The sequence below is a fragment of the Daphnia magna genome, linkage group LG1, assembly GCF_020631705.1.
Source record: "Daphnia magna isolate NIES linkage group LG1, ASM2063170v1.1, whole genome shotgun sequence".
Lineage (NCBI taxonomy): Eukaryota > Metazoa > Arthropoda > Branchiopoda > Diplostraca > Daphniidae > Daphnia > Daphnia magna.
Genome location: NC_059182.1, coordinates 16,058,672 through 16,071,311, shown reverse-complemented (window position 1 = coordinate 16,071,311; position 12,640 = coordinate 16,058,672). Strand labels below are relative to the sequence as shown.

Below are 12,640 nucleotides of genomic sequence, written 5' to 3'. Positions count from 1 at the left end.
ACGCCATTGTAATAATGGAGAAAAACGGAGAGAGAGAGAGAAAAGCAGCGCTTTTTGGAGGCAACCAGCAGAATAAATACGACGAGTCAACACATAAATGTAGGCTAGTATAGTCAGCAATAGTTGCCCAAATCCCATAAGAAGGAGGGGAGGGGGGAGACAAAGAGCCGTTTCTAATGAGCAGACCAATTAGTAAGAATCAGCCTCTCAATCCCCCGGTAGTACGACACACACACACGCAATAATCCTAAAGCTGTTAAATGTAGCGCGCATGAAAGCATGTCTGCATGGTATGAAAATTCCCTTTAGTGATTATCTGTGGCGGATATGTCGACCGAAAATGTGTGTGTGCGCCTGTGTGTTAGCCAACAAAGTGCGGCTTAGTAGATTCAGCGGTGTATATACAGACAGCGCGTTATCGACTAGTTTCTACGGTTCGTGAGTGTGTATACAGTCACTTTGAAAAGCCGACCTGGAACGCACATACACTGCGGTGGACGACCATTGGACAACAAGTTGACGTCATTTGCGGTCAGCGACAAGTTCTCCCACAATTTTTTTTTTTTTTTTTAAACTGCGATAGCAAACCCGAAAAAACAAAACAAACGTCCATAGTTCATTTAAGAGGCCGGAAAAGCGGCCAACCGGAAAACGGCAGATGTACCGATAGGTGTACACTGTACACAGGTACATTCAATTCACACACTCGTCGCACGTCATTAATACCATATTATTCATATACTCTTTCCCCTTTTGCTTACAGAAACTCGTTTTTTTAATTTTTTATCTTAACTTTTATTTTTCTTTCTTTCAATTAAACGCTTTCGTCTAGCCGAGGATTCCCTTACCACCCACTTTGAATGTAAGTTGGTTAAGAAACAAGAAGGCCAGCCGGCCGGTCGTTTACCTTAAACAAGAAAATCGAAAGTGAAAAAAAAAGGAAGTAGGAAAATAATAAAAAGAAACATGGATAAAAATAACAAAGCAAAGGTGAGAAAAACGATGGTTGAAAAAGAAACCCCCCCAAAAAAGGCGGCCGACAATAAAAAAAAGGGATAATTATAGCCATCATACCGCGCATCTGTTGCTACGTCTAAATACTCTATCATCTGCTTATTCATTTTTACTACTCGCTTGTTCTTCGAATTTGCAGAGAAGGCAAACGGAGTTTCCCGAGCCAGACGCTGTTGTTATTACAGGCCACACAAAACGGTGGGTACATGAGCGATGTCTCTTGTTTTATCGCTGCGCTATTTATGTATTTTCCTTTCCAAAAAATTAAAAAGATAAAGATAAAAGATAAAGAACGTCATATAGAAAAAATAAATAAATGATTGATTCCGTCATCTTTTTTTTACGGTCAAACATCAAGGAACGAATATGTATGTAATAACATGTTAATACGAAGTAATAAGAGAATGAAAAGAAAAAGGATGGGAGTCCGGATGCTGGCGCACGTAATTGCATTGATCGAAAAGGACATACGTGCTACCTCGGTCCGTATGTGTTTCTTCCTTTCCCTTCGATGTACAAATACAAAAAAAGAAAAGATCGAAAAAATGTAACACCTTTGAGGACGAGACGGGGTATATGTGAAATGAAAACGATTTGTTCTCCGTCGTTGAGTTTCTATACCGAGCCGACCATCAAACGAACGAGACAAGAGTAGAAAAAGAGCCAAGAAAGTAGCAACATCTGCAACGTAGCGCGACATAAAACACCTAAAAATAGTGTGTGCCTTGCTAAACGAACTGTACCAAGAATGAAACGATTGCCAGAAAAAAAAGTGGGGTAAGACTCGTACTTTTTCGAACGTGAATTTCATCACGAAAAAACGCCGCCACCCCCTTAGTTAAACGCAAACTCTCATGTGCGGGTGTATAGGGAACTGGTGAGAGAAGCTCCTGTGGCTAAACCTCTTGATGTCTCAAGATCGGATTAACTTGCCATGTTGTTCTTGTTGTCCTCCCCCCCCTCCCCTTTTCAACGTGCTGCATTCGCTTTCACTTGACGACATGGAAAAAGAAAAAGGAGGACTGACAGTAGGAGCTACGGTGACTCGTGACTCGAGAAGATTGGGCGGGCGTGAATTCTTATCTCATCTAAGTCAGTAATTCTCAGTTGCGCGGCGTTTTCATTGAATTACACACGAAACATATGGTGAGTCGTGCGTAAGGGTCATGCACACAGAGGGTGGTGGTAGCCAAAGCGTTCGTTTTCTCATTCTTTTCGATCGGACGGCCCGATAGCGAAAAAGAAAGAGAGAAAAAAGTAATGACATTGCAATACATGTACTGTAGATCACGCCATGTGTTGGCATTTTGGCGAGATGCTACGAGACTCGCCTTCCCCAAAACTAAACAAAAACTCGACAACAGATTACAGTCGACGACGTTCTATAATTCTCTTTTCGCCCCTCAGAATAAAGAAACAAACGAAAAGAGACGTCAAATGAAATGTTCTTTTCAAAATCCCTGGATTTCTTTTATAAAGAGGCAAATTTTGAAGTAACATTTCAGAGGAAAACGCACTGAGCGTGTGATAATAACCCGTTGGCTGGCACGATATTGTAAAAAAAAAAAAGGCAAACATCACCATAACTAAGAAGGGTATCTAAGTACAATAGTCCCCAACCCCATTATTCCATGTTTGAATTACTACTATTCATAGCCACGCACATTGCAACATGATGTAGAGTGTGATAAGAGAATTCCAAACAGTTTCTTTCTTTGCTTCTATTACACGCATCCGAAAAACACGATGATCCGCAGTTGTAATGGAATTCAAGACAAATGATGACACGACACATCATTTCAATCAACCAGGTTTTCTCTCCCCCCCCCCTAAAAGAAAAATGAATTTAAAAAAATGGATCGGCACACTTACTTGCAGTAGAATAATCTTCCTTCTTGCGTCATGTGCGCCGTCCATCCGCATTTGAGTCGATTCTTGAACGGTTCCGTTTGTTGGCCGGACGGAAGCGTGGCAACATCGGCTTTGGTGTCGTCGTTCTCCGGTTTAGCGGCAACGCTGGCTGCAACATTTAAACTCACCGTTGGTGGAGTTTCCTGGATGTCGGTCCCATCTCCTTTGACCGCCGTCTCGTTCGCCACCGCATCCGGCGCCTCTTTATCCGTCGTCGTCGGCGCATCTTCGGCCGCCGGGCCGGCCCCGATTTGGCCGTACCACGGATTTAGAAACATTGACGATGGAGCTGCAGTTTCCCTTCCGGACACGAATTACTTAGCAGTACAAAAGCAGCTTCGCGACGATGGCTCCCGTCTACAGCTGCATAATAACAAAAGGCAAAAATAAAACGCAAACAATTAGTCATTTTTGTATGGCGCTTTCGTCATTGTGACCACCGTCAGGTGGCAAAGATGGACAGACGCAACAACAATAGGAAACCGGAGGCATGCACTCGTCGAACGCAGTCGTTACACACACACACACACAAACAAAAATGTCCGTGGCGACTGTTCCCCGCAACCGGAACTCTTTGACGTGAAATACATCATTTTCTTTTCTTTTTTTTTTTTTGCTTTCTTCACCACGGACTGTTTTGAGTGAAGAAGACTAGGTTTTCTTGGCTTGGATGAACGGAGCTCTACCCACCCGCCGCTGTGAGCTGGCAGATGGCCGCTCAATTCATGCGAACAAGGATCGTCTCTTTAACTCTTTCCATGCGAAAGCGGGACAGACACGACCCGGCAAACGCCCAAAATTGATGACGCACACGACAAGATGAGACACAAGGTCTGGTAAAAATATGAAGATGCGACACGGAAATGATTACAGAGAAAGGGCGAGAAAAAAAAAATAATAATAGGATCACGTCTTCATCTTGCGAAATCAAGTCTTTCTCACAGAATGGAATCATTACTATCGGATGGTTAATGTTTTCACTGATATATAATCGAAGGGAAAACGAGATCAATTCGCCACACACACAAAAAAAAACTAATTAAATAAAAAGAAATAAATAAAAGTCCGATTGATCTTCGTTTTTCCTCCCCCAGTTGCCGAACATTCCATTCCTCGTTGCGCAATCGATGAGATCTTAAAGCCGACAAAAACCCGATATCTATCGCACCACAACATATTACCGACTCGATCGCTAAAAGAAAAGAAAAAGAGGCATAGAAATTACTCGTTGCTTTCTTTTATTGATATAGATTTATTTTTAATCTTTCTGTTTGTGTGTAATGTATGTGCATGCACACTATGTCTTCTCCGGCCTTCATCATGCCCTCTCCATCATCTTATCTAGACCTTATTGGTTTCTTTCTATTGCTTATTGTGATGTCATTCGTTTTTGTACACCCTTCGAGCCCTTCCGAAAAAAATAAAGCAACTCGTTTGCTGATGATTGATGATTAAAACATTCCAATCATCTCTCTCTTTCTCCCCAATAGAAGTAGAGATCCAATCCAATTCACGCCTGATGGGGGTGGCAGCTGGTTTCTCAAGGAATAACAAGCTACTTCTGATTTAAAAAAAAAAGTACTGCAAAAAGAAAAGAAAAAACGAGGAAGTAAAGGAGGAAAAAAAAAAAGGAATTGTGAAATATTCAAATGAGACGGGGGAGGAAAAAAACTCGTTTCCACATGCTCCCCGATTGCGATTCCATTTCTATATTATTTTTTCCTTTTATTTATTCGATCACGAAACGAAATTGAAGTTTCCGCTCATAGTTCTACTTCGCATTCGAAATAAAAAAAAGAGGAAGCTAGGCGTCAGCCAACGTCGCCGCAATATCAATCCGATTAAACCCCTGAATAGAATCAAGCGAAGCATCACAATCCTTAGGACGGGCTGTCGTTTTCCTCGATTTTTCTTTTATTATTTTTTTTTTTCCAACAAATGATCGAATGATTGACTGAATCTAACTAGAAAATGTTTGTATTCCTATACCGCCCTTTGCAGGTGATAAAAAAACACGATATCGGTTTACCGTTAAGCCTTTCTATATCACACTCGTCAAAACCGCGATCTAAATTTCCTATTATTTACGGCACATCAAGACGCAAACACCGGAAGTTCTGTACATCGGTCGATTCCGATAATTGCCTTGTCGCAAAATGAAACAGCCGTACAGCATTGCAAAACAAAGAAAATGGAGACACTAAATTTGACTTCATTTGACATGCAGGGGCAGACATTTAATAATAGCGAAGCCAAGGAGGACGTCGCGACCACTATCGAGCGTGAAACAAACTGAATGCGCGTAGAAATTAAGTTCAGCAATATCTTGTAAGGCCTCACGCCCCTTTGCCTTTCGTGATGACCATGTTTGTCGACCCACTCAATCCCTAGCCCACGCCTAAACAAAACAGTTTGTTGTCTTGCAGCAACTGCTGGTAGTCGATTTCTTTCGAGAGCTCTTTATTTAAAGGTCAGGAAAACAAAAACGGAGGGGGGTGAGCAAAATTCTAAATCTTATATGCACGTTTTCTTTCTCTTCTGGATCTCTTTCAGTCAAACACTCGCGCACTTGTACACGTTCCTCGAAAAAAAAAATAATAATAAAAGATCTTATAGTTATAACTCTATGGCCCCTTCTCGACTGACTGCTGCTGGTGTGTCGGTTAAGGATGGCGTCTTTCGAATACAGTCGATAAAATTAGATTCTAAGCCCCCTTTATATATATATATAGCCGGAAGCTTTTTCTAACACATAGAGAAATGAGATAGAGAGTGATTATACAGTATAATAGTATACTATATATTCCTGTGTGTACATATGGTATATGCCTGTTTGAGAAATATGAAGAGGGGGAAGGCCGCTCACGAATAGATCCACTTTTGAAATTGAAAAAGCCGGCGGCTGAATGAACGCCATCGTTCCTCTATTTTTTTTTTTTTGTTCCCACCACAGGTGGACGATGGATGCATGAACAACACCTGATGGTACACACACACACAGAGAGAAAAAAAAAAGCTCGTCACGCTTAAAATTTTTGACCGAAAAGATAAAGAGAAAAAGAGTTAGACGTTCTCTCTTCGCTCAATTCGACTTGAAAAGAACGTTGCCAGAATCGCCAGCCCTGGCTGATATTCCAGGCTATTCGACCATAGACCACGTCGACCAAATAGAAAGAGAAAAGAAACACCCCCCTAAAGGTCTGTGTTATTATTCTTTTTGTGTAAACCAACGTGAAAAGAACTGGAATTAAAAAAAAAGAAGAAAAAAAAAGGTAGACATCAAAACGGATGACGAAGCTTCGACCTTGACGACACACACACGCGTTCAACACGACAGCACGCAGCAAAGAAAGAAAAAAAAAATGCTCAAGATTTGTGGTCTTAATGTAACTAGCCGAGCATTGTTTTCTTTCGATGGGTCTTCTTACCGACGCTCAACCAAGTCGAGAAATCCAACGAGTGAGGTACAAACGGGCGTTGCAAATTCGTCCAAGCGAAAACTGGTACACAATAAAAAAAGCCTTTTTACAAGCGCCTTACACCAGGCACTCGACAAGGGACACCGGATAAACAAATGTCGCCTTCGACACTGCTCCTCCGCATAGATGGCGGAATGTTATATGATAAGAGCAGCGACGTGCTACAGTTCAAGAAGGCATGCGCGCACCTACGTGCTGATGCGCGTTCGCCACCCCGTTTGTCCCCAGACGTATTATAGGCCTATTTTAGTTTCGTTCTAGAAGTCCCGCAAAAACAGGGAGAAAAAATAAAAGAAGGCGGAAAAAAAGGGCTTGTTATCCCCGGATGATTTCAGTCCTCCTATACCAAACAGTGGAAACTAAAGATTTTTTCAACACCAAAGAAGCACTGGCGAACAAAAGCCAGGTCAAACAGAAACCCATGACCTGGCAGCAGGTGTCGAATTCGCATTTTCGTTTGCTGTCTTAAAAACTAAACCAAAATCAGAATAATGCAATTTCGATTGCTTTTCTGACATTTCCTTTTACGGTCTTCGACAATTGTAAGTCGGCAAAATGTATTCGAGAAAGAGCTTCGTTGGTTTCCTTTCGTGTTCCATGAGCTTGCAACAAATTCGTCATTTCGAACAACAACAACAAAAAATTGCAACGATGGTAACAGCAGTGGTGACGACGACATTCCAAACACGCGTGTTGACGGCACCGTTTTCTTCATTCGCATTGCGTTCAAAATTCCTCTGAAATCAGTTAAAGGAAATCCATCACAGACGCACACAAAAGGCGTACACTAATCACGCGTTCTGTCACGACTTTATGAATACGCTCGATGCACTATGTGGTACATAAAAGAGATACGGAAAGAGAGAAAAAAAAATATATAGCTTTTGCACGATCAAAAGGCTGACGACAGCTGTGCAGCGTGATGGTCACATACATTGCAGTGGCCCTTATCAAAGTTGGCTGCGGCAGGCTGGCGATGAACCGGCCTTTTCTCTCATTCGGAGGCCAAAATGTTGGCTAAGACATTAAACGAGACAAATCAAGAGACACGTCAATGTACAGCTCTTTTTTTTCTTCGTTGACCTGCACCACTCATTGCTTCTCATTTATTTTTGGTTGTTGAATATTCAACGATCGATAGACTTTGAAACACGATAGAAGTGTCGTCTATAGTAACACCATCGAGATTGCGAATGAAGAGCGGAAATGGAAGCTGTCGGATAACCACCGCGTAAAGAGAAACGATGAACAGCTTACTGAAAAATTTAAATGCCAATCCAATTTTCTTTAAAAGAAAAAAATATACATATAGTACATCGTTATAAGCACTTTCGCTGGAATAGTTGGTGTGTGTGAAGGGTAAGCGTTCAGAGAGGCTTGCTTTCTAAGTTGGACGGGATTCTTTTTGGAGCATTTTCTACACCTCTCGCATGACAACAATTTGCCTATTCTACGGGCTTTCGGGTTGACACTAGACTGGAGGGTATTCGGAAAGCCGAAAGAAAAAAAAAGAAAGGCCTAGCGAAGGAAAGACACGTATTCCATCGGCTTAAAGAGCAAGTTGGCTGCCCTTTTCAAACAACAATTTTCTTCTGATTTTATATCTTAAAGATGTAATTGACACGAACTAGTTGTGTAAAGCTCCTTCGAACATCTTAAGAGAAATGAAAAACAAGCATCAAACTTAAAAGAGCAGGTATAATGCTTGCAAATACGTTGATGCTGGCAAAGGATGGCAACGAAATAGTTAAACTTGCAGTTTTTGGCGTTTATAACGCCACGTTGCCAAATAATTCATTCCAATTTTAGTGGAATCGCACAGGAAAACGGTTTGGCATTCACAAGACGACTTGCAACGAGCAAATAAAACGTTGACGAATAACAAATGACAAAGGGGAAAAGAGTCTACACACAAAAAAAAACTAAATCCTTGCTAGTTAAATGCATTAGACCAGCACAGTTTGAAAACTCAACAAGAAATGAAAACAACTCTTTTTCTGAACACTAAAAAGAAGAATAACAGAACTTGATTTCCGTTTGTCTACTCTTTTTTTTTTCCCTAAAATTCTTCTCGGACGTTACAATACGACGATTGAACGTAGGACGGAAGGAAAACCGCCATCATCGTTTTCGCCGCGCAATCGAATTAGAAAACACGCAACGCATAACAATAGATTATTCTCCCATCTATATGTTCAACTGCATCGGTTACGCAGTTCCAACTGATAGCGCATCTTATACATCAATGTCCCCTTTGAAAAAAAAAAAAAAAATCCAACTAAAAAATAAAATAAATCCACCCCAAATCCCGTACGTCCCATTCAACCGAACGCAAAGTTCACTCTTCTCCAATTGTATTGGCAAATCGTAGAGTTGTTGTGCCAGAGTCGCTACTACAATCATCAAAGAGAGATTGCCACGATAAAATAAGGGAACTATTCGATCCCCCTTCACCCTCCTTTCCTTGACGTATTTATATTATATATATATGCCCACTGTCGTCAACGTACAGGCACTTGGGCACGCGATCACAAGTCTATTAAGCGTCCAATTCGTCTGCGTTATGTCTACCGTTTGGCTATCGATCGTCGAACTACGTATACAGGGGAGTTATGATAACGAGCTCGTGAGGTCCCGAAGAACGTACCAATCACCCCGCCGAAAGGAAACGCACAGAGGCGGCCATTTCTCGTACTCGAAGGAATAAAGGAAAATAAATAAAAAAACGGGGCAAACCAAACGGGTTTTCATTGCGGCTCGTCACGACATATCGCTGAGCAACTCGATGTGGAATGACGATATGAAAAAGAAGAAACGTACCACCGAAGGAATCTTGCAATGCAGACAAAAGAACAACATTTATAGAGTGTTATTTTATGTTGCTGTTTTTTTTTTCTTTCGCCCCGCAACTGGAACAATAGAACCCCTGGCTAACTGATGGCTAGAAATTCCAAGCGTTCAATTGTATACGTAAGTGAAGCTCCGTTTTGGACGGGACCGGTTCGAAGCGGTTGCAAAAACGCAAGAGCAAACAGTTGAAGCGACATTATTTCGGGGGTTTGACGCCAGAGTGAACACACACGTTACACGGCAGCGAAAGAGCAGCAGCCGTGTGAGATATTGCCTGATGACGACAACAATACAACAGAGCATCAGGTTGAGGCCAGCGACGGGCAACAGCCGCGTTGCAACTGTGCACTGTCAACTGTTCCAGACGGCTATTTTCTCATCGTTTAAGGGACGGATAGAGTACGTAACAGCAGGTCCGTAAAAGAAAAAAAGGACCCTGATAGGACTACGTACGTACTAAAAAAAAAGAGCTCGGTAAAATGTTTCTCTTTTTAAAGTTCCAGAAACAACCGACAGAGAAATAAAAAGCCGGTTTTAATAGTCATAGTGTTTCATAAAAGCTACACGCATCCATCGCGCCATCAAACCATCAGACAGTAAAAAAAAAAGAAAAAAGAAAATGCAAAATAAACTTTAGGGCTGTAAGAAACAACAAGAAATATCATCTCCTTTAATGTCGAGATTTCAAATAGAAAGCGGATCGTATACATAGGCGATTTCAAAACGATGGACGAAGATTTTTTTGTTTTAATTGTCTTTGTTTTAAAATTGTAATTTCAGATGTTTCAGAGGCAGAGCTAATATTTTTCCATCACTGATGACGTTCACATATCGTACGCTATGTGCCCGATATTCGAACACACAACATATGTCATTTCCGGCAATGAAAAACGGACCGTGTTTTGCTTGATAAAACGGTCGGAGACGAAGCGATGAGACAAAGAAACGGATAAAACGGGAAAATTTCATTCCATTCCACATCAAAAACTGTGGAACAATACGCAAAGCCCGTTCTATTCCTTTAAGAAAAAAATGACTTGTCTTGTTATTATCAGTGTACCAGCTTTCAGATCTTTCATTTTCAGTCCTTAAAAACAAAAATTAACGTACGACTGAACTAAATGTCAGCAGACATGATTGTAACGAGAAATGGGGGGACGCTGGAATGCCGATGTCATCCTGTCTGTAACAACCTCCAAGACAGCAACATTTTCATGAATCATAATGGCATGTACAAATTTCTCTTTAACATCTTTGCTTATCTTGGACGTCGCGACATCAACAACGATGCGATGGACGCATGAAAAAAATTACGTACTGACTTTAAGTCCCTTTTCTTTTTCATACTCGAGCCGCTAGTTTTAAGTTAAGAGTCAACAAAAAAGAAATGGGAATTGTAGATGTGCTGCCTTTTTTGTTGTTGTTGTTGACGAAAGAACCGTTTTTTGATAAACGGCTCGTCCGGCTGTCGTTTCCAAACCGAATCCAAAAGTTATTCCGTTTTTTTTTTTATTATATTTCTTTTTACCTTTTCTTTTTATCACTGGTCGTGGCCAACCTGATCCGATTGACGCCTTAACTTGGCGTTTATAACGGCTTGACGTCAGTACCGTGTGCTTATAGAGAAAAACCGTTTACACGTAGATATCGAGCAGTTGGGTAGAGAACCGGATGGCTGACATTCTCTGGCGTGTCCCTCCAGCCATCCGAATAAAAAAAAAGGATTGGGGCCTGGCAAAAATAAATGAAGACCCACCCGGACGTTGAGCGAGTTGACAGCTCGTCGATGGCATTTTCTGGCGTTTACAAAAGGCAAAGAAATAAAAGAAAATAACAAACCTGTCCCCACACACTCACACACAAAACCTATCATTTTCTACCGAGCGCTGCTTGGGCGTAGCTCTAGATCCACACACCAACACCATCGTTTTACGTGCCAAAAACATGCATCAAATGACGCAAGATCGTCATCTACTTCTTCGGCTTATTCTGTATTTGTTTTTATTCGTTATACCATTTCCCAACATTTTTCTCGCTGACGATCGATGGTCGTCTTTACTTTTGGCAGCGAAAGAACGAAAAGAGATGATTACTTTGCTACACGAGGCATACATTCTACCCCCCAGGTTGCCTATCGACTGCACGTTAAAACATATATAGCGCAGGTATACTCCGCAGTACGTACACAGTCGTTTTGAGCGAATACATATTCACGGTCGACAATGAGACAGTCTTTTTGTTGATCGTTCTTCAGCACGTGATGCGGAAATTGGTAGGTGGCATTGTGTGCTAGGCTCGAATCAAAACAAATACGATTGTCTTGTTTGATATTTGTATACTAGACAACGAAGAAATAAAAAAAAAAATATATATATTAAAAAAAAAAAAAAACACGGATCGCCGTCGGAGGTTAAAGTGAAACGCGCACAATAAAGAAAAGCCACAAAAGAAAAACGTTGTCAAATATTGAAATGGAGCAAGTACCATAACAATAGCTGGCAACGTTTCAAAGAAAATCATAAAAAAGGCCAAGCGTAAGAAATCTATGTCAAACATTGGCAAACAATGTTATGTATACATATATATAAATACGGTCCGGCGATTCCTTGAAGCAAATATATTTGGCCCGTCGTATGGCACACGGCCGAAAAGAAAACACGCAAACTCATATTTTTCTTTATGCGATCGGAAAACAACATAAAAAAGAAAAAGAAAACGCTAGGTGCTGATTTGATGGTCTTTTTGCCAAATATTTTTGACCATCTCGCAAATCGATAAAGTCCACATCGAACGGTATATCGAGCGAAAGAGATCGAAAAAGAGAAGGAACGTTTCAACTAATGTTCATCCGATATAGACAGTAAAGCTCGTTGAATCGTATTGAAGAGCAAAGACACAATCAGGAAAAGAGAAAGAAAAAAAAAATCCTAAAGATCAAAGTCCGTCATCCACTTCTCGCTTTCCCATCCGCGTGATTTCGTGATTGCGGGACGAACTCCACACCCCCCCCCCCACAAAAAAAACACCCAAACCCATTCGGCGATAGTAACGCCTCAGTCATTAATGATGATCTGCTCTGAAGCCACACGCACGTGAGCAACCAGTCAAACACCCTAGCTGTTGGCCACACAACATACACACACACAAAAAAGGAGGAGGATCAGATGGGTCGCCTCGCAGTTGATTTCCGAAATGCCACAGGAAATGTCAAAAGTAATTGAAGCCACCGTCTTCTTGATATGCCAATAACCCCGAAAGACGGGTTGGATGCTCAAGATTCTTGTTCCATATCAGCTGGCCTACACACACGTGGCAAAGAGAAAAAAAGTTTTCATCTCGACTTCCGTAAAACGCCACAGAGATTCGCCCTTGTCTATTTCTAGTGA

At 41.3% G+C, this 12,640-nt stretch overlaps 1 protein-coding gene across 2 annotated transcripts in view; it reads right to left on the bottom strand.

Moving 5' to 3' along the window:
* Positions 1-12,640, bottom strand: part of LOC116926993 — a 64,156-nt gene that overhangs the window by 36,445 nt on the left and 15,071 nt on the right. For both annotated transcript variants that reach the window (XM_032933921.2, XM_032933916.2), the window contains exon 2: positions 2,887-3,288. In XM_032933921.2, the coding sequence (XP_032789812.2) occupies positions 2,887-3,203 (317 nt within the window). In that variant the 5' untranslated portion in view covers positions 3,204-3,288. The remainder of the gene's footprint in view (positions 1-2,886; positions 3,289-12,640) is intronic.